General features: G+C 55.9%; 1 protein-coding gene across 8 annotated transcripts in view; it reads left to right on the top strand.

Annotated features, from left to right (window-relative positions):
• The first annotated feature begins 8,276 nt into the window (after positions 1-8,276).
• Positions 8,277-24,315, top strand: part of ITGB4 (integrin subunit beta 4) — a 29,338-nt gene continuing 13,299 nt past the window's right edge. For 2 of the 8 annotated variants that reach the window (XM_044378730.3, XM_044378728.3), the window contains exons 1-21: positions 8,279-8,487; positions 11,462-11,550; positions 12,683-12,765; positions 12,996-13,097; positions 13,251-13,455; positions 14,007-14,103; positions 14,279-14,450; positions 15,865-16,128; positions 16,490-16,579; positions 16,891-17,013; positions 17,404-17,568; positions 17,739-17,815; positions 18,402-18,604; positions 20,945-21,048; positions 21,152-21,250; positions 21,423-21,552; positions 22,133-22,252; positions 22,346-22,452; positions 23,469-23,502; positions 23,682-23,873; positions 24,157-24,260. In XM_044378730.3, the coding sequence (XP_044234665.1) occupies positions 11,472-11,550; positions 12,683-12,765; positions 12,996-13,097; positions 13,251-13,455; positions 14,007-14,103; positions 14,279-14,450; positions 15,865-16,128; positions 16,490-16,579; positions 16,891-17,013; positions 17,404-17,568; positions 17,739-17,815; positions 18,402-18,604; positions 20,945-21,048; positions 21,152-21,250; positions 21,423-21,552; positions 22,133-22,252; positions 22,346-22,452; positions 23,469-23,502; positions 23,682-23,873; positions 24,157-24,260 (2,550 nt within the window). In that variant the 5' untranslated portion in view covers positions 8,279-8,487; positions 11,462-11,471. Of the gene's footprint in view, positions 8,488-11,461; positions 11,551-12,682; positions 12,766-12,995; positions 13,098-13,250; positions 13,456-14,006; positions 14,104-14,278; positions 14,451-15,864; positions 16,129-16,489; positions 16,580-16,890; positions 17,014-17,403; positions 17,569-17,738; positions 17,816-18,401; positions 18,605-20,944; positions 21,049-21,151; positions 21,251-21,422; positions 21,553-22,129; positions 22,253-22,345; positions 22,453-23,468; positions 23,503-23,681; positions 23,874-24,156; positions 24,261-24,315 lie in introns of all 8 variants that reach the window. The other 6 variants (XM_044378729.3, XM_044378727.3, XM_044378725.3 and 3 more) reach the window with 5 other exon arrangements.

Raw genomic sequence — 24,315 nt, 5'->3', positions numbered from 1 at the left:
CACCCGTGCACCTGGGGCGCTTCCAGATGCAGCTTCGGCTTTCCCTCCCAGACTCCCCTGGGCACTCACCGCTCCCTTCTTGTGCCTTGTAGCCTCTGCATACATGTCGCGGGGCTGAGACCACTCGTGTCTCCTGGTTCTTGTGAGTGGAGAGAGTGGTCAACCAGGCTGTGGCCCAAGTGCCCAGGTGACTGGAGGGAGAGGGATGGAAGGAGGGGTGGTTCCCGCCCCCTTGGTCACTGGACTACTCTCTCTCTCAAGTAAATAAAATCTTTTTTTTTTTAGATTTTATTTATTTATTTGACAGAGAGAGACAGCCAGCAAGAGAAAGAACATAGCAGGGGGAGTGGGAGAGGAAGAAGCAGGCTCCCAGCAGAAGAGCCTGACGTGGGGCTCGATCCCAGAACACTGGGATCACGCCCTGAGCCCAAGGCAGACGCTTAACGACTAAGCCACCCAGGCGCCCCTCAAGTAAATAAAATCTTTAAAAAATAAAAATCTCTGTTAAAGAAAAAAATTGGGGGGGCCTGGGTGGCTCAGTCAGTTGAGCGTCTGGCTCTTGGTTTCGGCTCAGGTCATGATCTCAGGGTCGTGAGATTGATCCCAGTCTCCCCATCAGCATGGAGTCTGCTTCGGATTCTCCCTCTCCCTCTGCTTCTCCCCCACCTCTCGAGCTCTCTCTCTCTCTCCAAAATAAATTAAATCTTAAAAAAAAAAAATTAGGGGCACATAGGACTCTTAATCTCAGGGTCATGAATTCAAACCCCACGTTGGGCGTGGAGCCTACTTTAAAAAAAAAAAAAGTTGTGTAATTAAAAAAATAAATAAAGGCCTTTTGAGCCAGAAAAAAAGAATGAGGAAGATCTCCATGGCCAGATTTGGAGTGATCTTGAGGAGAGAGAAAATGAAAAGGGCAAGAGCACTGCATATAATATGATGCCTTTTCTGAAGAAAGGGAGGGAGGGGTGCCTGGGTAGCGCAGTCAAGCGTCTGCCTTCGGCTCAGGGCGTGATCCCGGGATTGAGTCCCACATCCAGCTCCTCCGCTGGGAGCCTGCTTCTTCCTCTCCCACTCCCCTGCAGTGTTCCCTCTCTCACTGGCTGTCTCTCTGTCACATAAACAAATAAAATCTTTGGGGGAAAAAAAAAGAAAGGGAACATTAAGAGGAAATAGATAAAAGAATAAAATCTAAGAAATTAAGAAAAATCTCTCATGTTAAATTTGAATTGGAAACATCAATATGAACTCATGATTCAAAAAAAAATTTTCCTAGCCATGTCCTTGAAAGGACCCAGAGTGACTGCCCCCAGGGGCAGTGAGTATATGTAGCACCTGGATCTTTTTCTTTTTTTTTTAAGATTTTATTTATTTGAGATAGCATAAGCAAGAGCACAAGCAGAGGGGAGAGGGAGAAGCAGAGTCCCCGCTGAGTAGGGAGCCCAAGGTGGGGCTCGATCCGAGGACCCTGGGACCATGACCTGAGCCGAAGGCAGCTGCTTAACCCACTGAGGCACCCAGGCGCCCGGAGCACCGGATCTTGATCTCTGAAACGATTCCACACGAAAAGGGCCAGGGCTCCTTAGAGAAAGGACTCTTCGATCCCGAAATCTAAGTGGGACTGGGGCAGGTTGTTACAGAAAGCAAGGAAGGCTGAACAGGAGTGTTTCAAAGGTTAATCAAACTGGCTTAAAGGGATCTCCCGCTGGCCAAATGTGATGAAATTTGAGTATTCAGAAAGAATGCAATTATTGTCAAAAAGGAAAAAACCCTTATTCTCTGCACACTAGTACTCACAACACCCACAAAACACTTCTGACACCAAATGTGTGGGCTTTCCACGTCACGTAATTCTGACACCAACTCCCTGCGGTTTGCGAGAGCTTCACCAACAAGACCGCCCCCCCCTCAAATGCTAACTGTAGGCCAGGCCTCTGGTACTTCTGACCAACGGGCTATAAACTGGGGGTTCCCATGAGTCCTCAGACTCAATAATGACACAGAACTCAGGAAAACGGTTCCCTTACTGGATTACTGGTTTATAAAAGCGTACAACCAAGGAAGAGCCAGATAGAAGAGCTGCACAGGGGCTCGCTGCAGAGCAAGGGGCCTGGGGCTTCCATGTCTTCTCTGGGCACACCACCCTCCCAGCAGGCCACGTGTTCAACAACCTGGAAGCCCTCTGAACCCCCTTCGGTTAGGATGTTTATGGCGGCTTCATTACTAGGCGTGATGGATTAAATCATTGACTATCGGTGATCAATCTCCAGCCCATCCCCCCTCCCCAGAGATTGGTGGGGGCAGGCGTAGGGGTGGGGGAGTGTTGAGGCGAAAGTTCCAACTCTAATCACGTGGTTGGTTCCCCTGACAACCAGCGCCCCCATCCTTCGTGGCTTTCCAAAAGTCACCTCATTAACATAAACTCTGGTGTGGTTGTAAAGGGGCCTGTCATGAATAACAAAAGACACTCCTTTCACCTTTCTCGCTCCAGAGCTTCTCCAGGAACCGTGGACAATGACCAAATAGAGATCTCTTACATCGCATCACCATTGTACACTATTGAAAAAATAAACAATTATTCACGCAAAAACGAATTATTCATGCATAGTATTTGAAAAAAGGAAAAATGTTTTCGCCACCATGAGAGTGGAATATATTAACTCTTTACTCTGAAATTGATAGTTAAAAGAATTCGCCCTTTGGGCACTATTGGCAGTATTCTAAAATGGTGCGACTGCCCTAGAACATAGTATGGTGGTCCTCAAAAAATTAAGCACGGGATTACCACGTGATCCATCAATCCCACTTTTGGGATATATCCAGAATAACTGAGAGTAGGATGGAGAAGATTTATTTGCTGTGTTCATACAGCAGCATTATTCAAATTTCCAAGGGGTGGGAACAACCCAACGCCCATTGACAGATGAATGATAAAATATGGTATTTAGATACTAAGGAATATTATTCAACCTTAAGAAGGCAGGGAATCTTGCCACATGCAACATAGATGGACGTTATGATAAGTGGAAATAAGCCAATTACAAAAAGACAAATACTGTATGATACCACTTGCATGACGTTTCTAAAGGAGTCAAATTCATTGAGACAAAAAATAGAATGGTAGTTAACCAGGGGCTGGAGGAGGAAGAAATGCGGAGCTGTTTAATGGGGATGGAGTTTCAGTTCTCCAGATGAGAAGTGCCCAACAATGTGAATATACTTGACACTACTGAACTGTGCATTTACAAAGGATTAAAATGGTAATTTTTATGTTATATGTTTTTACCACAATTAAAACTTTCGGGGTTTTTTGTAATAATAGTGATTTTAAAACTTTACCTTGGGGCGTCTGGGTGGCTCAGTTGGTTAAGCATCTGCCTTCAACTCAACTCGGGTCGTGATCCCGAGATCCTGGGATGGGGTCCCACATCAGGCTCCCTGCTCAGCAGGGAGCCTACTTCTCCCTCTCCCTCTGCCCCTCCCCCTGCTCCTGCGCTCGCTCTCTCGCTCTCTCTCTCTCAAATAAATAAAATTTTAAAAAAGAAAAAGGTTCTACCTTGTTTGAGGAAAGCAAAGGCTTTTGGTGAATGCACTAACCCTCCAGCCTGCTCTTACCTATAGGTCCTGGACCTGAGCCTCAGCCCCCAGCAGTGTTCCCACACTCCAGCCCCGCCCTCCAGCCCAACCACCCCTGCTGCAAACTGGCCCTTTCTCCTCCCTAATGGGGTTTTGTGCAGTTTGGAGTTTTTCATAAACCGACACTCTGTATAGCCTGGAGTCAATGGGAGATTTTTGTAGTAAGAAACTGAGGACTTCCCTTAAATCCTGAACAGGTTTTTACTCCTAATTCCCAAAGTTTTACATATTTTCCTAGTTTACTACTTACTAAATGTGTGACCAGGACTTCACCCCCTTTTACTATTCAACATTCTTAAAGCCTTATTTATTTTTTTAAAGTTTTTATTTTTAAATAATCTCTACCCCCAACATGAGCCAGCCAGATGCCCCCTTGAAGTCCTATTTTAGGGGCACCTGGGTGGCTCAGTCGGCTATGTGTCTGACTCTTGGTTTCCACTCAGGTCTTGATCTCAGAGCTATGAGTTCAAGTCCCATTCTGGGCATGGAGCCTACTTTTTTAAAAAGTCCTGTTTTAGTTTTGCATTTCAGACCTGTTCGGTAAACTACGAAATAATAAAAAATAAATAAAAAGTAAAATAAAAGTTTCTATAACCCCAAAAGAAGCATTTATCCTGTACTTTGAGGGGGTGGGGGGTTTTTAATTAATTTTTTTAAGTAGGCTCCGCACCCACACCCAGTGTGGGGCTTGAACTCACAATCCCGAGATGAGGAGTCGCATTCTTTACTGACTGAGTCAGCCATATCCTGTATTTTTGGAGGCACATAGTTTATCCCTTGTTGATGAAGGGAACTTCCGTTTTTCTTTTTTTTTTTTTTTTTAATATTTTATTTATGTATTTGACAGAGGTAGAGACAGCCAACGAGAGAGGGAACACAAGCAGGGGGAGTGGGAGAGGAAGAAGCAGGCTCATAGCGGAGGAGCCTGATGTGGGGCTCGATCCCAGAACGCCGGGATCACGCCCTGAGCCGAAGGCAGACGCTTAACTGCTGTGCCACCCAGGCGCCCCCCGTTTTTCTTTTTTAATCAGAAGGATACCTTCTCTTAATGTAGAAACAGAAAATCACCATTCTGCAACCCTCAAATTCAGGCAAAAATCAACAAGGGATGCTGACTAAAACCTTTCAGTGAAAGTTTGCTGGGAAGTGGACAGGAGGACAAGGCATCATCACCCCCTCTGGCTTACTTCTTAATCACAAAGTAAATAACGTATTTTATAATGGAGAGAGATGGCAGTCACTTCCTTAATCATCGCTAACAGTGAGGGAGCTGATATCATGTGCCACCCAATAAAGCACACCCAGCACCATCTAGGCCCATCCTTGCCAAAAATGTTTCGCCTGAATCTAATCAGGTTTTTAGACATAACTTTACAGGAGCCTAAAAAAAAAAAAAAAAAAAAAAGTCCAATGACGCCATGAGGAAACATCCAGACAAATCTGGACATTGGGACATTCTGCAGATCACTGCTGGCCTGTCTCTTCAAAAGGTCAATGGTAAAGGGGAGTAAGTAAGAAAGAGGGGCACCTGGGTGGCTCGGTGGGTCAGTTAAGCGTCTGCTTTGGCTCAAGTCATAATCTCAGGGTCCTGAGATTAAACGTCATGTCCGGCTCCACGCTCAGAGGGGAGTCTGCTTCCCCTCTCCCCCCCACCCCTGTGCATGCTCGCTCTCTCTCTCAAATAAATAAATAAAATCTCTAAAAATAATAATAAATTAAAGAGATAGATAAAGCAATCAAATGCAAGAGATTGGACTTGAACTCAAAAGGAATCAGTTTTTTTTTTAAAGTTTAAAAAAAGGAAACAGTTACAATAGACATTTTTGGGATAACTAAGAAATTTTCATGTGGACAAATCATGGATAACAGGATTGCTCATTTTCTTCAGTGTGATCAAGTTATTGTGGTTGTGGGGAGCTGTTCTTGGGAGATGTATGCCTGGAGTGTCGAGGGATGGAATGCCATGGTCTCTTAAATTCAAATAAAAAGATACATAAATACATAACAAATATATAGATAAAGCAAATACCGCAAAATGTTAACTCCTGCGTTTAGGTGGTAAAAATACAAGTGATCTTTGTACTGTACTTTGCGCTGTACTCTTCTTCCAACGGTTTTTGTATGTTTGCAAATATTCAAAATAAAAAGGGGGGGAATACTTTTTAATTTTTTTTCATTTTTATTTTTTAAAGATTTTATTTATTTGAGAGAGAGAGCACAAGCGGGGCCACAGAGGCAGAGGGAGAGGAAGAAACAGACTTCCCACTGAGCAGGGAGCCCGATGTGGGGCTCGATGTGGGGCTCCGTCCCAGGACCCTGGGATCATGACCTGAGCTAAAGGCAAACGCTTAACTGACTGAGCCACCCAGGCGCCCCTGGAGGAAAAAAATTGTTCAACAGCGGACTATTGAGCAATCCCCTAGCCCTGGGGAGAGACCAGGCCTCACAACCGTCCACCTGAGCGGCGTCTCCCTCAGTCTAGTCATCAGACTGCTCTTTTTTTTTTTTTTAAAGATCCCATCTACTCATTTGACAGAAAGAGACAGCCAGCGAGAGAGGAAACACAAGCAGGGGGAGTGGGAGAGGAAGAAGCAGGCTCCCAGCAGAGGAGCCTGATGTGGGGCTCGATCCCAGAACGCCGGGATCACGCCCTGAGCCGAAGGCAGACGCTTAACGACCGAGCCACCCAGGCGCCCCGTTACCTTGTTTATTTGTAGACACACGTACCACTCTACGATAAGTGATGCACATTGTCGAACACAAACACAGCGGATCACCTGGCACTTCCCTGGAGAGCCTGCATCCACTTTGGAGGCCCATCGTTAAGCAGAGGGGGCTTGGCTGGCTTCGTCGGCAGAGCATGGGACTCCTGATCTCAAGGCTGTGAGTTTAAGCTCCACGTTGGGCACAGAGCTTACTTTAAAAAAAGAAAAAAAGCAGCAGCTGCAAGCAGGCAGTATGTTCCGTTCCTCTGGGTATCCCCAGCCCCCCTAATCACGTTTAGAAGGGTCCGGCAATGAGAAAGGAAGGGGCTGCTGAGCCCAGTGAGTCTGTGGCATTGCTGCCTCAGGGCCTGCGTCTCCTTCTTGGGGAGGGTTCCTCAGTCCCCCACCCACAGTGGATTAGGTATTGCCTACCCAAGCCTGCTAAGGGACGGTGCTGGCAGGCTGCTCTTGGAGCTCCTATTTCCCAGAGTGCACTGAGCACCTGCTGGAGTAGCTCAGGTCCTCAGGGTACTTGTGCCGGCCTGGCATGCCCAGACCCGAGTGCCTCCACCAAACTGGGGCTCCTGCCACAGTGCTCGAAAATCCAGGAGCCTGCCTCTCTAAGGAGCTGGCCTGTGCAGAGCACTCTCAAAGACCACTGGGCAAGCCGGCAAGGGTGACTGTGGCTCGCAGTTGCAGGGAGCACTCATGTGTCCATGGCACTGCCACATCCGGTCCCCCTGCCCCCGTGATCACTCTGAGAGTTGGCAGTCCACAAGCCTGCTTACAGATGAGAGCACAGACAGCTGGGAGGCTCTGGGGGCAATCCCATCTGGTCCACCACACTTTCACTGAGCACCTGCTATGTGCCAGGCGCTGTGCTAGGCGCTGGAAATTAGAAGATGCGCTAGAGAGCATCCGTCCTCAGGGTTCACAGTCTAGTGGGGAAGAGAAACCCCTAAACAGATCATTTCAAACCAATGTGGCAAATGACAGAAAAAACCATGCCCTGGTGGGGGTGGGGGTGGGGGTGGTGATGGCTACAGGGATACATAATCCAACCAAGGGTGCAGGGAGACCAAGGAGGTTGTCTGGAGCATGTGCCATCAGCACGATGCCTTCAAGCGAAAGAACGATAAACCAGGCTGGCTGGGGGCAGGGGGGTGGGGGATGGAGACACCCTGAGCAGAGGGCCCAGCCTCCAGCAAAAGCGCGGTGGCTGGAAGCTGCATGGTTTGAGCATGGGGGCTGCTAGCCATGGGGTGGTGTCTGACACTCTTGGCAGGTGGGGCGAGAGAAGTAGACCAGGTTGGGGTCATGGAGCAACTTGAGAGGCTCTAGCTTGAACACGTGTGGCACTTGAAAGATGGCGCGCAGAGGACCACAGGGGTCAGGTTTGCGAACCGGCTTGTCAAGAGCAACTCTCACAATCTGAGTGCCTGCTCCAGGTCAGGTCGCTGCCGGCCACTTGATGGGTATTACTCACATTTTAAGGAGCTTTAAGTACCTTGCCTGAGGACGCTCAGGGAAGCAGTCCTTACTGGGATCTCCCTCTGGACACACGTGGAGGCGGGGGAGGGGGCGGCTGAGCGGACCCAGGACCCGGTGAATGACAAATCGGGCTCGGCGCGCGGGCCCAGGACAGAAGCCATGCGCACGGTCGATTGCCGTCGGGGCAGCAGGGCTGCGCACCGCCGAGCGTACGGAGGTGGGAGGGCGGCGGGCCGGGGTCTAAGAGGCCACCGGTGGCCCAAGGCAGCCGGGCACCGGAGTCTGCAGCCTGGAGGGGTGGGGAGGCTGGACTGGAGAGAGGGGGAGGCTCCTTCCCCGCCCCCGCCGCCGCCGTCGTCGGGCCGGGCGCAGGGGCCGGGCGCCGAGGGAGCCGCAGCCTTTTCCGGGGGGCGGGCCCGGCGGCGGCGGCGCCCCGGCTCCTGCCCCGACAGGTGCGCGCCGCGCGCAGGAATGCGGCCGGCCTGACTCACCAGCGCCTCCTTCCCACCTGCCGCCCGCCCCATAAAGCGGTCCCCTCCCCGGGCCGCCGCCCGCCCTCCCTGCCACCCGCCCTCCCGACAGTCCCGGCTCGCCCGCGCGCTGCAGCCGGAGCGGCCGAGCGGAGCCCAGCGCGGGGAGGGCGCGAGTCGGCGCCAAGGTAGGTCCGGCCTCCGACCGCCGCAGGCGCCGGGGGCTTGGGCGCGGGGCAGGGGGGGGCGGGGCAGTCGGGGGTCGCCGGGCTGCACCTCGCCTTCCCCTCCAGTGCCCCGGACCGCCTGAGCTGCGCGTCCATTCTGGGACCTTGGAGGAGAGGAAGGGAAAGTGAGTGCCCACCCAGCCTGGCCAGCAAATCAGGGGACCCTTTTGTGAGGGCCGGGTGGCTTTTGTTTCCTCAGCTCTTCCCTTCCTAAAGGCTGACAGGCTTTGGCCCCATCCTGCCCAGGGCAGATGCCTGGGCTGCCAGGGTGTGCCCAGGGAGCAGCTGGGGGCAGAGGGGCAGTGGAGCTGGAGAAGGCTCTTGGCCCTGAGACCTCGGGGCTAGAGGGGGGCAGCAGAGAGGCCTGAGGGGTGGGTGGGTGTGCGAGAAAAGCGGGCAGAGGCTAGGCAGTGGCTGGCAGGCCTGCTGGGCCGGGCCCACTGGGGTTTGCAAAGAAGGTGGGGGGAGCAGCCACCTACAGGCAAAGGCTCTCCATGTTTGGCGAGGCCCGGCCTGCTGTGTGCAGGGCCACAGTCCACCTGGGGCCTGGGGAGTCCCTGACTCCCCTCTTGGCCCAGCACATGCCTGCTGAGGTCTGGGGAGTCCCTGACTCTTCTTTTGGCCAAGTACACGCCTGCCCTCCTCCCAAAGTCGGCTCAGGACACCCTTCCTCCAGGAAGCTCTCCTGACCTCATTCAGCAGCCCTGGGGGCTATGCCCACCACGGCAAACTCCTCCAGTGCTCGCCCCCTTTTCCCACTCAGCCCCTGGTGGCCCTCTGGCTGTGGCGCAGGGACTTCTGAGAACAGGGCTGGGCTCCTTCCCACCCCAGCAAGGCCTTGCCACACCCTGAGCCCCAGGATCTGACAGAGCTGGAAGTGAAGGCTGAGGGTCTGTCTCCATTCTGGGGACTGGGAGAAGACAGAGAGCTAGGGGACAGCGGGGGACAGGAGAGAGAGCTGGGGGACAGCGGGGAAGGGGTGCCTGTCTCCTGGGCCCCGATTTCCTCCGGTGATAGAGCAGTGATAGAGCTGAGGAGGGTTCAGGGGATGGGAAAGCTGGAGGGGGGCTGCGGTGGGCAGGGGTAGATGTGCTGGGCAGGGGTCCTGTGGGATGGGAGGGAGCCTGGTGCTGGGAGAGAGTGTATGTCCTGAGTACCTGGCCCAGCCTGTGGCCACAACCTCCAGTAAGCCCATAGTCTTAACTTTTCTGTGACATCTTACTGTTTTTAATGTTGACAGTTACTTTTAAAACTTTTTAAACACAGTTGAGTCAAACAAAAACACTCTTGAATGCATAACTAGCCCCCTCACTGCCATCTTAAGGCCTCTGAGGGTAACAAAGAGGTTAAATGGGGTTGGGTCTGGACTGCCCTGGTCAGGTCCAGGCCCCCCTCCCACTGCTGGCTGTGGGATGGGGAAGCCCTGCAGCCTTGTGCCCCATCTCTATCTCCTTATCTGGGAAATGGGGGTAAGGCAGTCATCCCCCACCGGGTTCCTATAGATGAAATATCCTGTAGGCGAAGTGCTGGGCGCCTGCCCGCTCTGTGCCTAGCCCGTGGGCACGGGAGGGTGAGTAAGAGCCGGATCCGGCCCTCCAGTGCCCGTACCTGCGTGTGTAATGGTGCCCCGGGGAGGTCTAAGTCTGCGGCCTGTATTGTGTAGCGTGTGGGTGTGGTGCCTACACCCCAAGGCTGCAGGAAAGTCATTTCCCCCAGAAAGGCCACCCCCCTTGGCTGGTTTAGGGCTTCCTTACCCCAGGCCCCTCTGAGATGGCAGCTCCTCCCCAGCCTCTGGATGTGTTGGGGCTGCTGCTGGCCTCCTGGGAGCCACAGGCCTGGGAGGGAGGGAAGCAATGCCTTCCTGCCCCCCTCCATAGGCTTCCCCAACCCTTAGAGGGAAACTTAATGGGGGGGGGGAGGGCCTTAGCTCTGCACACCCTGGGCTGCTGCTGCCCCCCGCTCCTGCCACCCAGGCCAGGGATTGAGAAGCGGTCCCAGGAGAAAGGGCCGGTTTGCATGCGGGGGTACTGGTCCCGGAAAAAGAAGCTGGGGCCCTGACGTCTGCCCTCAGCTCTGCAGGCCTGGTAGCTCTGCCCAGCTCCTTCTCTTCCCAAGGCAGCAGGCCACCCGTCTTTTAAACGGCCTCTGGGGTGCCAGTGGCTGCCCCGAAGGTCACTGATGAGCGGAGATGGGGTAGTAGTGAGCCGAAGACAGGCCGTCTTCCTGGGGAGGCTGGTACAGTGTGTGTGTGTGTGTGTGTGTGTGTGTGTGTGTGTGTGAGTGTGTGTGTGTGTGTAAGAGAGAGAGAGAGAGAGAGAGGGCAGGAGAGGCTTGTAATATAGCTCCAGGCTAACTTCTGAAAGGATGATCTGCTCAGGGACCCCGAAAACTCAACTCTGGAGCAGGCAGGGTAGGGCAGGGCTGGGCCAGGCAGTCACTTCAGAGCCTAGCTGGGTGCAACCAGCCCCTCCTCCCCTCTGCAAGCCCCAGATCTTGGGAGGGCCCCCTCTCCCCCTCTCCCCCTGGCCACACCGCCTTCATCAAGGGCAATTAGGCCAGACAGAGAGGGGATGGGAGGGTAGAGCCAGGCCCTTGAGGGGTGGCCCCCTGTTGGGTGAGACCTGACCCAGGCCCACTGGGATCTGGAAGGCAAAGGCAGAGTAAAGCTGGCTCCGCCCTCCACGAGATCAGCACAGGAGACCCTGCATGAGCAAGAGCTCAGGGCCCACAGCCCGCAGCCATGCGAGGGTGGGGCCTCCCAGGGCAGGGCCCAGGCCTGCAGGGCCGCCAGTCACTCCAGAGACGGCAAGAGGAGCCTTGGAACACCGCTGAAGCTGTCTGAGCCTCAGTTTCCACCGCTGGGCAGTGCTGGAGCTCTGACCGGCTGGGACCCGGGCTGCGGGATGTCTTAACGTCAGTGACTGCTGTTAACCAGGAGGAAGAGGATGGCAGGACCGTGTCCCAGCCCGTGGACCAGGCTGCTGCTGGCAGTCCTGCTGAGCGTCAGCTTCCCCGGGGAGATGGGTGAGTCCGGCATGCCTCTGCAGCACCCTTCTGGGCAGGGCCACCCCTGTCAAGGCACTGCCCTCACACGGAGGCCGTCCACAGGGTGTCTTACCCCGACGCTCACTTGGCCAGTCAACAAACAACCACGGCCCGCTTCGAGGCACGTGGCCCAGAACACCGAGGAAGACTTGTTCTAGAGGCAAGAGAAGCTGCCCACTCAGCGAACTGAGGCACTTCTAGGGTGTTCTTTATGGGAACTTGGAGGAGAGACCGATGAAATTTTGCCTTCAGGGAAGGCTGTGTTGGTAGCCTGGAATAGACCATGGCAGAAACATGGGCAATGCTGCAAGGCAGGGCTTCCCCACCCCAGTAACACTGACTGCCCGGAGCCCAGGAGACCACCCACTGTGTGCACTGAGTGTACACAGTAGGTCCTCACTGTGATTTTTTTTTATTATACATTTTCTTTCTTTTCTAAAAAAAGATATTTAAAGATTTTAATTATATTTATTTATTTGAGAGAGAGAGAGAGCGTGTGCAGGCTCCATCACAAGCCCGGGTGGAGTAGGGGGGAGGGGCAGAGGGACAAGCAGACTCCCCACTGAGCAGGGAGCCCGAAGCCAGGTCAATCCCGGGACTCCAGGATCATGACCTGAGCCGAAGGCAGACACTTAGCCGACTGAGCCACCCAGGCGCCCCCCATCACTGTGATTTTAACTGAACAGAACCAGAGACAATCCCGGTAACCCTTGGGAAAACTCTGGAGTTTTCCTTCGTTCATTTACTAACAATTTGCTATGTTCTGGGCTTGGGCTGCGTTCCAGAAAACAGCAATAAACAAGACAGACACAGTCCCCTGTCCCCGGGAGTAGTGGGGGAGGGACGGCCAGGGTGTCCCCACCAGCAGATGGGCCAGCCCCTCTGTGTCAGCCCACACCATCCGGACTTGAGTGGAAAGTTCAGATGTGAGACCCGGCTCTGCCCCAGCTATGCCAGCAGGGCAGACCACCTACCCGCTGGCCTCCATTTCCTCCTCCGTCAAGTGGGAGAGAACCCCTGCCTCTCCCCAGTGAGGATGCACGGAGGGGGGGGAAGGGCTTGGCTCCTGGGGAGGTTCTTCTCACTGGGTCTGCTCGTCTCTGCTCTCCAGCAAACCGCTGCAAGAGGGCCCAGGTGAAGAGCTGCACGGAGTGCATCCGCGTGGATAGGGAGTGCGCCTACTGCACGGACGAGGTGAGCCGCTGTCACCTGCCTGCCTGCCTTCCTGAGCTCTGGCCCGTTCCCCAGCCCGGGTGCCCCACCCCACTGTGCCCCACCCCGGGGCTCTGGCCAGGTCCACACCTACCACACCCTCCGCCCAGCCTCGGGCCGGGCGGGTGTGGAACAGGCAAGGGTCAGGAGAGCCAGGGCTGGGACAGCCAGGGGATGGGCACCGCCCCCCTGACCCCATCTCCTTTGGCCAGATGTTCAAGGAGCGGCGCTGCAACACCCAGGCAGAGCTGCTGGCTGCGGGCTGCCGGTGGGAGAGCATGGTGGTCATGGAGAGCAGCTTCGAGATCACAGAGGTGCCCGGGGTGGGGGTCAAGGGAAGTGGGCGCACCCATGCTGCAGGCCGGCTGTTTACAGGGGTCCGCTGTGTCCGCTGGCTGGGCTGAGAGGCTCCCCATCAGGTCTCCGGAGCGACCCTCCAGCCAGCTGTCCCCCTCCCCTGGACGCAGGACACCCAGATCAACACCAACTTGAGACGCAGCCAGGTATGGCCCCAGGGCCTACGGGTCCGGCTGCGGCCGGGCGAGGAGCGGCACTTCGAGCTGAAGGTGTTCGAGCCCAGGGAGAGCCCTATGGACCTGTACATCCTCATGGACTTCTCCAACTCCATGTCCGACGATCTGGACAACCTCAAGCAGATGGGGGAGCGACTGGGTATGGCTGGGCCAGCGTAGAGGACGGCGGGCTAGGGAACAGACAGGGTGGCCTCATCCGGCTGGCTGGGCCCCTGCTCAGGAGGCCAGGGCTCAGGATGGCTGCACCCCCGCCCCAAGGAAGGATAGGATATCTGAGCCCCCCAAGAACTCCCTCCCCTCCCATTCTGAGGCGGGGGTCCCAGCCAGACCCCACTAACCACTCAGGACTTCAGAAAAGGCCCAGGCTGGGTGGGCCACAGAGTCCTCCAACCCCGACAAGGAGCACACCCGTGGCCATGAGGCTGAAGTTCTGCCCCGGCTCTGCGGCCAGATGCTCCAGTCCCCTGGCTGCCCCCCTCCAGCTTGCTCCGTGCATGACAGGGCCCCCCGAGTCCCGAGTCCCTCATCTGTGAACAGGGACAGGGACTACTGTGAGCATGAACTGATGTTCACACGCAAGAGATTGACAGGAGGCTATTCCTCCTCCTTCTCGAGCCAGCCCCTGGCCCCCTGGGCTGATGCGGGGGTGTTGGGGCTCAACTGCCCCCTCTTTTTCCTGTGGACACCCAGCCCAGGTCCTGAGTGAGCTCACCGATGACTACACTATTGGATTTGGCAAGTTTGTGGACAAAGTCAGCGTCCCTCAGACAGACATGAGGCCTGAGAAGTGAGTGACCGCATGGGCGGGGGTCCCAGCCACGGGGCCCACCTCGTCTCTACCAGGGCACTTACAAGTGTTCTGGTCGAAGCAGGCCAGTGGGGAACTTTCAGAGAGAGTGGGCACAGGGGCATGGGGGTCTTCTCCCATGACTCTGTTTCTCTCCCCCTCCACCTCTGCCCAGGCTGAAGGAGCCCTGGCCCAACAGCGACCCCCCCTTCTCCTTCAAGAACGTCATCAGCCTGACGGAAAACTTGGAAGAGTTTCGGAATAAACTGCTAGGGGAGCGGATCTCAGGCAACCTGGATGCTCCTGAAGGAGGCTTCGATGCCATCCTGCAGGTGGCCGTGTGCACGGTGAGTGCCAGGGAGAGCCCGGCCCACCCAGACCAGGGCTGTGCTTCTCTGCAAAGGCATGGGCTGCCCACTGGCCTGCTCTGGTGCCAGGCCGCGACCCCATGCCCAAAGACAAGCTCAGACCCTCCAGGGGACCCTCAGTTACAAGCCAGGTTGAGATGTGCTGGGATCCAAGGTCCCCCAGCCTGAGCAGTCAGTCTGCTTTTATACTGGCCAGCGAAGCAGACGTGAGTCCTGGGGTTCTGGAATCTTCCGTGCCCTGAAGCCAGCCTACCACCAGTCTCCCTGCTAATGCCAGTCTTCCAGGACCCACAGTCTCCAACTGCACTGGGCAGCAGAAGAGGGTAGTTTTTACGTGCACAGCAATTTTTCATTTTGAAAATAATATACCCATTGTTTAAACAATTTGGAAAACAACAGAAATTGCCCAAAATTTCACCACAACCAGCCAGCCACTTGATTTCCCACCAGCATACTCTGTTCCCTTTTCCTTACTTTATATAGCTGGAATCAGTGTACTTATAATTCTGAAACTTGCTTTTTTCTTCAATTAACACTATCATGAGCATTTTTGCTTGTAATGCATAGTTTTCCAAATCACCCATATATTTTTCTAACTGCCATGCACAGCTGTATCTATTTTTTTTAAGATTTTATTTATTTATTTGACAGAGAGAGAGAGACAGCCAGTGAGAGAGGGAGCACAAGCAGGGGGAGAGGGAGAGGAAGAAGCAGGCTCCCAGGGGAGCAGGGAGCCCGATGTGGGGCTCGATCCCATAACGCCGGGATCACGCCCTGAGCCGAAGGCAGACGCTTAACCGCTGCGCCACCCAGGCGCCCCCAGCTCTATCTACTTTAACCAGCCTTTTCTTTTCTTAAAAAATATTTATTTTATTTGGGAGAAAGAGAGCACAAGCAGGGGGAGCTGCAGAGGGAGAGGGAGAAGTAGGCTCCCCGCTGAGCAGGGAGCCCAATGGGGGCTCGATCCCAGGACCCCGGGGCTATGACCTGAGCCAAATGCAGATGTTCAACCGACTAAGCCACCCAGGCGCCCCTCACTGGGCTTTTCATTCAACATCGCATGTGTACATTTTCCCATGCAGTTAAAATATTCCCGCAGAGTAATCACGAAGCCTGGGGGCCAGTCGGATGAAGCCGGCTCGGGTCTTGCATGGTGACCACTGTGTGCGCAGACCCGCCTACATCCTTCCCCCATCCTCATTGCCGCTTTTTGCTGCCCGCTGCCACGGCTCACGTGCTGTCACGTGCATCATCCGTGATGGGCACGTGCGGTGAATCCTGTGGCTTAGCTGAGCTCGTGTTGGGACCTGCTTTCCCAGTCATACACGACATTGTGACGCGTGTCCTCGGTAGGCGGCCTGCTCGATGGGCCTCCCCTCCTTGTCCTTCCCAGAGGAACATTGGCTGGCGCCCCGACAGCACCCACCTGCTGGTGTTCTCCACCGAGTCCGCTTTCCACTACGAGGCGGACGGTGCCAACGTGCTGGCCGGCATCATGAGCCGCAATGACGAGGCATGCCACCTGGACTCCTCGGGCACCTACACCAAGTACAAGATGCAGGACTATCCGTCCGTGCCCACCCTGGTGCGCCTGCTTGGCAAACACAACATCATCCCCATCTTCGCCGTCACCAACTACTCCTACAGCTACTATGAGGTGCGGGGCTTCGACCTCCTTGGGCAAGAGCTTGGCGGCGGGGGGGGGGGGGAGCGCACCCACGGGACTTCTCAGACATCCTCCCTCCCTCCCCCCTTCCCTCCCTCCCTTCTGCCTCCTCCTCTCCCTTCTTTCCTTCCCAAAGCGTTTGGCTCCCCCAAGGGTGGACCCTGATGGGAAGGGGAGCTCGTACCCATCCCCCAACCCCACTCCCAAGAAGGTAGGGGTGAGGAGGGCAGGCTCCAGAATTCACCAGGCCTTGGCTTCCCCATCAGCAAAGGGAGGATAACCCCAAATCTATTGTCCAGATTCAAAGAGGTGATACTGGTCGAAGGCTTAGCCCCTGCGCTCTCTCCCGCAGAAGCTGCACACCTACTTCCCCGTCTCCTCGCTGGGGGTGCTGCAAGAGGACTCCTCCAACATTGTCGAGTTGCTGCAGGAAGCCTTCAACGTGAGGGCCAGCGCGGGCCCCCGTCTGAGTCCTTCTGGGGCAGGGCTGGAGAGGGGGCAGAATGGGCAAAGGATGGCCCAAGTAGAGGTTGAGAAATAGGATAGGCCAGTGAGGAAGGGCCTCCTCTGTTCCCTGGGGACCCTGAGATACCTACCTTAGCCTGGCCCCAAGTTCCTGCGGGCTCTGCCACCTTGACCCCCCACTCCACCTCAGTCCTCCATGCAGAGTGGGGTGGAGCTCAGCCAGGCCAGGCGAGAGTGGGTGAGCCCGGGCTCCCCCTCCCAGACCATTGATTGCGTGCCCTCCTTCAGCGCATTCGTTCCAACCTGGACATCCGGGCTCTGGAAAGCCCCCGAGGCCTGCGGACAGAGGTCACCTCCGAAGAGTTCCAAAAGACGAATACTGGGTCCTTTCACATCCAGCGGGGGGAAGTGGTACGTCTCTGTGGGGTTTTGGGAAGGGGAGGATGGGCACTGCAAAGGGGGTCTGCCTGAGCAGGGGTCAAGAGTGTGGGCTTTATGGGCTCCTGGCTAACTCTTGATCTTGGGGTCATGAATTTGAGCCTCACACTGGGCATAGAAATTACTTAATAAAAAATTTTTTAAAATAATAATAATAAAAAAGAGCGTGGCCTTCGGAGTCAGAAGGCCTGGGTCGAAGCCCCATGGGTAGCCACTCGCATGACTCTGGCACCTTCCTCAGCTTGTCCTTATCTGCGGAGTGGCGCTTAATCAGCACAGAGCCCGGAGAGTTGCTCGGAGGAGCGCATGGGCCAAAGGTGCCGCTTATCAATGTCCGTTTGGCTGACGGTGGGGTCCTCGCAGGGCACGTACCAGGTGCACCTGCGGGCTGTGGAGGCTGTGGATGGGACTCACGTGTGCCAGCTGGGAGAGGAGGACCAGAAGGGCAACATCCACCTGAAGCCCTCCTTCTCAGACGGCCTCTGGATGGACGCAGGCATCATCTGCGACGTGTGTCCGTGCGAGCTGGTACGATGCGGCCCCGCCAGGCGGGGGGGAAGGGCTGCCCAACGGCCACGGGGCCCCGTGGAATGAAGCCGAGCCTCCGGGGGCCATGTCTGCCTTGCGGGGTGCCCTGAGAGGCAGAGGCAGCAGAAGTGTCCAGGGCCCTGTTACACCCCGCCGTGATCTTGTTCCAGCAAAAAGAGGAGCTTTCCGCCCGCTGCAACTACCACGGAGACTTCGTGTGTGGACACTGCGTGTGCAGTGAGGGCTGGTGAGTGTGTGGAGCCGAGCTGGCGGCCGGGATGCCCTGGTCGCTGTAAGGCTTTGATGTGGGGTGCACCACGGTATGCCCGCCTGAGGGCGGGGGGGGCGGGTCCCAGAAAGGCTTGGGAAGGGGCATGCCCCGTTGTGGGGTGGATCCAGCTCAAAGCACGTCGAAATACACAGACATCAAGAATATCTCTGAGAAAACGTGCAAGAATCAGAACAGCGGTGGCCAGCAGGGTGTGGGGACTGGCTGTGGGGACGCGAGAGGGACACTTACTCTTCACTCCATCCCTTTGTGTTCAGTATTCTGAGCCATGCGCACGTGTGGCCGAATCAGAAATGAGCTCATCGTGAGGGTAGTGAGGACTTTTAAAGCTTCAAGATGCTGAACAAGTCCGTGGTGACTTGAGGAAGGGACGCTGGGAGGGTCTTGGGACTGACGCTTGAGTCTCAGCTCAGGCACTGCTGCCTGTGTGACTGGCACCCTCTGAGGCGCTCTCAGAGCCTCAGCTTCCTCATCTGTACAATGGGATGGTCAAAGCCCCAGCCTTGCTCCCAGGCTTTGGGGAAGTGACGGGCTCCTTCCCCAGGAGCGGCAAGACCTGTAGCTGCTCCACGGGCTCACTGAGTGACATAAAGCCCTGCCTGCGGGAGGACGAGGACAAGCCGTGCTCCGGGCGTGGCGAGTGCCAGTGCGGCCACTGCGTGTGCTATGGAGAAGGCCGCTACGAGGGTCCATTCTGCGAGTATGACAACTTCCAGTGTCCCCGTGCCTCCGGGGTCCTCTGTAATGGTGAGCTCAGCAGCCCTGGCGGCCAGTGCTGGGGGGCTCGGGACACCAAGGGCGACCTGGGTATCCTGACCCCGGGGGGAGGGCCAGGCCAGGAGTCAGAATCCCCAAGTTCGGACCTAGCCCTCCTCCGGGCTCCCCAAGTGCCTCCCCCAAGTCCACCCCAACCTGGACCTCCCCCCCCTACAGACTTGATGCCCTAGGCCCCTGCCCATGCTTCAGACCACACCCCCTGAGGTCCTGTAGTCTCTGCCCACCCTCACTGTCCACTCTCCCATCTCATGAGGGTGGGTCCCTTCCAGCTGAATCCTCAGTGGTTGCTGGTATGGGGCACGACGGTCTTTCCTGTCTCAGAAGATGGCACATTTGCAGCAGGCAGGGCCTGGAGTTACGCGTCCACCACAGCCCCACGGGCTTAATGCTCTGTGGCCAGGGCTCCCAAGCAGGGCAGGGGTCACAGAACCCACCCAGGAGCCACAGGAAGAATTGAGGGGTTGAATGGAGGAGAATCACTGAAAATCCAGTCATCGAATACTGATTTTAGCCCCAACTGTCTACTTATCACTGGAGGTCAAGCCCCTACTTTCCTACCTCTCCTCTCTTCTTGCTTTTGTCTGTCTGTCTCCTCTTCTATCCTCCATGCCAGAGCATGCTCAGAGAAATGAAAGGAGAGCCCAGTACACCTGGAGGAAGGCAGGCACTGGGCACAGGCAGAGCTGTGAGAGAGGAGGGGAGGTGGAGGCTGCGGGAGAAGGAGGCAGGACCAGAATGCAGGCGTTTGGGTTCCAGTTGTAGTCTAGTCCGAACTTTTTCTTAAAGGGGCAGAAAGTAGGGGCGCCTGGGTGGCACAGCGGTTAAGCGTCTGCCTTCGGCTCAGGGCGCGATCCCGGCGTTATGCCATCGAGCCCCGCATCAGGCTCCTCCGCTATGAGCCTGCTTCTTCTCTCCCACTCCCCCTGCTTGTGTTCCCTCTCTCACTGGCTGTCTCTATCTCTGTTGAATAAATAAATAAAATCTTAAAAAAAAAAAAGGGGCAGAAAGTAAATATTTTCGGCTTTCTGAGCCGTGGTCTCTGTCACAACTACTCAGCTCTGCCACTGTAGCAGAAAGCAGCGATAGACACTACATACACAAGTACATGCGGCTGTATTCCAATAAAACTTTAGCAAAAATAGGTAGTGAGTTGGACTTGGCTTGCAGGCTGCAGTGAATCAACCCTTATTCTGATCTAAGGATAGTAGACTCGATCCTTTGGCAAACAGAGTCATTGGAGGTTTTGATTTTAGTTTCGAGCTATTCGAATGTTAACCTTGCATCTAGCCACTTTGGTAAAATCACTTATGAAATCTCACAATATATCTGCAGATTTTATTTGATATTTTGTGACATATTCCTAATATATTTTTTTAAGATTTTATTTTTATTTTTTTAAAGATTTTATTTATTTATTCGACAGAGATAGAGACAGCCAGTGAGAGAGGGAACACAAGCAGGGGGAGTGGGAGAGGAAGAAGCAGGCTCCCAGCAGAGGAGCCTGATGTGGGGCTCGATCCCAGATCGCCGGGATCACGCCCTGAGCCGAAGGCAGACGCTTAACCGCTGTGCCACCCAGGCGCCCCTAAGATTGTATTTTTAAGTCATCTTTATACCCGACACGGGGCTAGAACTTACAACCCTGAGATCAAGAGTCACATGCTCCACTGACTGACCCAGCCAGGACCCCCATGTTCCTAATATTTAAAATAACGGAAGTTTTTTGTTTTGGTTTGGGTTTTTTTGTTTTTTGGGGTTTTTTTTTGTTTTTTTAAAGATTTTATTTATTTATTTGACAGAGAGACAGCCACCAAAAGAGGGAACACAAGCAGGGGGAGTGGGAGAGGAAGAAGCAGGCTCCCAGTGGAGGAACCTGATGTGGGGCTCGATCCCAGGACCCTGGGATCATGCCCTGAGCTGAAGGCAGACACTTAATGACTGAGCCACCCAGCGCCCCTAAAATAACGGAAGTTTTATTTCTTGCTTTATAATACTTACACGTTTTATTTCTTTTTCTTACCTTATTGCATTGGCCAGAACTCATTAGAGGTTCTTAAACCAGAAAGACACGTGATTGGATTTGTGTTCTGGGATAATGACTCTGGCTGCAGAGTGGAAAGTAGAAGGCAGAGTGGAATCAGAGAGATGGAAGGAAGGAGAGTCCAAGAAAGTGAGGAAGAGATGGATCTGCCCTTGGCTGGAGAAATCCCAGCTCGGGCTGAGCAACCACAGGCCCTGCCTGGCAGATGGGCAGCCTGGACTGCAGAAGTGAATGTGGCTCTCCTCTCCTATCCCTCCCCCTCTCTGCAGACCGGGGACGCTGTTCCATGGGCCAGTGCGTGTGTGAGCCTGGCTGGACAGGCTTGAGCTGCGACTGTCCTCTCAGCAATGCCACTTGCATCGACAGCAGTGGGGTAGGCCAGGCACGAGGAGGGCGGTGCAGGGTGGCAGAACCACCCACCCTCTCAGGCAGGGATGGGGGTACCAGTGCCTCACTGGGGCCTCCTCTTGCTCTAGGGCATCTGTAATGGGCGTGGCTACTGCGAGTGTGGCCGCTGCCACTGCAACCAGCAGTCGCTCTACACGGACACCATCTGTGAGATCAACTACTCAGCGGTGAGGCCAAGATCACTGGGGTGTGGATGTGGGAACCTTAGGCACAGGGCAGGGTGGACAGGAGGCGCTGAGCCCGGTGACATAGGAGCTGGCCAGGGGTGTGAGGGAGGTTAGGGGAGCGGGCCTGGTGGCCACCCAGCACACTCACCGTCTCCCCTCCTCTCCCACCCAGATCCGCCTGGGCCTGTGTGAGGACCTGCGCTCCTGTGTGCAGTGCCAAGCCTGGGGCACCGGTGAGAAGAAGGGCCGCACGTGCGAGGAGTGCAGCTTCAAGGTCAAGATGGTGGACGAGCTTAAGAAAGGTGTGAAGCAGTGATGAGGACGGGGCTGCTAAGAACCCAGGCAGAGGGCATCTGTTGGGTAGGGGGTGTCACTCATCTGGGCAGAGGGCTCACAATCCAGCTTGAGGTCATGCAAACGAGAGAGAGGGAAGGGATTCCAGACCGGGGAGAGGTCACAGAACGCAGACAGGACCCACAGACCCGGGCAGGAACACAGCTGAGTAGGGACCAAAGAGTCTGGGGAGGGGGAACCTGGGTTGGGCAGGGGGCAGATAACCGGGCAGGGATACAAACACAGTAGGGGCACATAATTGGGCCATGGGGGCACACAGCCTCCTCGCCTCTAGGTCAGATAAATGTTCGAGAAGCCAAGTTCCTGAGTGACACCCAAGATGGGAAGGAGGGGGGCACAGATTTGCAGCCTTTGATGCTCCTGGGCGGGGACAGGGCAGCGCCCCACCTCAGCCTGGCCCTGTGCCCGGGGACCTGCGTTCTCCCCCAGGGAGGTGCGTCCTGCCCTGCAGTGGGCATGGTGGGCCCCAGAGTAGGGAGCACCTGCCCGGGCCTGGGGGACCCTGCTGACCATCTGTGGGCGCAGCAGAGGACGTGGTGGAGCACTGCTCCTTCCGGGATGAAGAGGATGACTGCACGTACAGCTACACGGTGGAGGGCGACGGCGCCCCCGGGCCCAACAGCACTGTCCTGGTGCACAGGAAGAAGGGTGAGCTGGCGGACAGGGCCGGCGGGCGGGCTGGCAGCCCCCGCGGGGAGTGGGCATCGCCTTCCTCCTTTTCTTCCTCCCCTTCCTCCGCAGACTGCCCACCCAGGTCCTTCTGGTGGCTCATCCCTCTGCTCATCTTCCTCCTGCTGCTCCTGGCCCTGCTGCTGCTGCTCTGCTGGAAGTACTGTGCCTGCTGCAAGGTGGGGGCTCCCTCGGGCCCCGCCCCCCCCGCCAGGGACCCCCATCGCCGCCAGGGGCCCCACCCCCTGCCAGGGTTCCCACTTACCCCAGGGTCCCCATCCCCCATCAGGGGCCCCATCACCCCTAGGGACCCCTTCCCCCACCAGGTCCCCATCCCCCACCAGGTTCCCAGCCCCCCGCCAGGGTCCCCATCCCCCACTACAGACCCCTACCCCCACCAGGTTCCCACTTCCCACCAGTGTCCCCACTTACCCCAGAGTCCCCACCACCCTAGGGCCCCACCCCTACCAAGGTCCTCATAGGTGGCAGAGGCCAGGTGAACCCACGTCTTCTACCCAGCTCTAATGGCCTCCCCGCCCCAGCTCTTAACCTCTCCCAACCATAAGTGACCTGAGACTACTTGTCCTCAGGTCAGGCACATGCAAAGGGCCATGGGAGCCAACAGGGAAGAAAGGGCCTGGCCCACCAGGGGCTGATAGTTTCACTGGGGAGAAGAGATAAGAGGCAAGAAAGCATGAAGGATGGCCCAGCACGGAACACTGAATTGTAGGAACAGAGGAGACACCGTGTAGTAGCCCCGGTATTGTGGGATATTAGTGTGTGTTACAGAGAAAAAGACGTCGATGATCAAATACATTTGAGAAAGAGGCTTCTTCTCTGCGGGACTTCTCAGAGCCTTTGATCTAGTTGTATTCATCGTCAGACTCTAAGAGGGGCGTGGAGAATGAATTCAGTGCTTCTCAAATGGGTTCGATCATAGATCCTTTACTTTACAGATCATCTGGCAGGACCAGGATCCCATGGCACAGACTTTGGGAATCCTCTGCCCCCATCACCCTCTGTATTCACCCTGTGTGCTCCACACCGAGATCCCTTCACCTTCCTTGATATCCTGGTGTTGGGGAAGCCACTTTGCCCCTCTGGACCACTGGCATGGAGAGGGGGGTAGCTGGAGGGGCTTCCGTGGGCGGAGGCAGCTGTCCTAGCTGTCATCCCCACCCCCCTTGTCTCCTAGGCTTGCCTGGCTCTTCTCCCTTGCTGCAACCGAGGTATTAGCCCGGCATCTGCGGGGGCGGTGAGGGCTCTGACCACCCGTTCTCCCAGATAGGGTGGAAGGGAAGTAGGGGCTGAGTCTGGAACAGAGGCAGGAGGCCTGGGGGTCCCACCTGGAGGGGGTGTGGTGGGGAGGGTCTAGGGGAGGCCCCATGTGGAGGACCGTGTCACGCAGGTCACATGGTGGGCTTCAAGGAAGACCACTACATGCTACGGGAGAACCTGATGGCCTCGGACCACCTGGACACACCCATGCTGCGCAGCGGGAACCTCAAGGGACGGGACACGGTCCGGTGGAAGATCACCAACAACGTGCAGCGGCCTGGCTTTGCCACCCACACCTCCAGCACCAACCCCACGGAGCTGGGTGAGGGCGGGGCTTGGCCTGGTGGCTCTTGGCAGTGTCCCTGGGGCCGGGGGCACGTTCACCACTGTTCGGGCCTTCGAGTCACAGCATTCCTGTTTTCTCTGGGGTTGGGTGCAAGCACGGGCTTGGCCACCTTCTACCCTTCCTGATGGTGCTCCAGGCCTCAGGGTCTCGGCCAGCCGGTTGCCCCCACCCCCCACCAGCCTAGCATGGCTGCTGGAGGGGGCTTCCAGGGCGCCTGCTGTGTGGGGAGCTGATGACCCCCACCCCTGCCTGTCCCTAGTGCCCTACGGGCTGTCCCTGCGCCTCGCCCGCCTATGCACCGAGAACCTGCTGAAGCCTGACACGCGAGAGTGTAACCAGCTGCGCCAGGAGGTGGAGGAGAACGTAAGGGCCAAAGAAGCTGATCTCTGGGCATGGGTGTGATCCCGGCGGAGGGCGA

This window comes from Ursus arctos, unplaced genomic scaffold, assembly GCF_023065955.2.
Source record: "Ursus arctos isolate Adak ecotype North America unplaced genomic scaffold, UrsArc2.0 scaffold_24, whole genome shotgun sequence".
Taxonomy (NCBI): Eukaryota; Metazoa; Chordata; class Mammalia; order Carnivora; family Ursidae; genus Ursus; species Ursus arctos.
The sequence above is the reverse complement of the archived record's forward strand: the minus strand, read 5'-3'. Positions and strand labels throughout refer to the sequence as shown.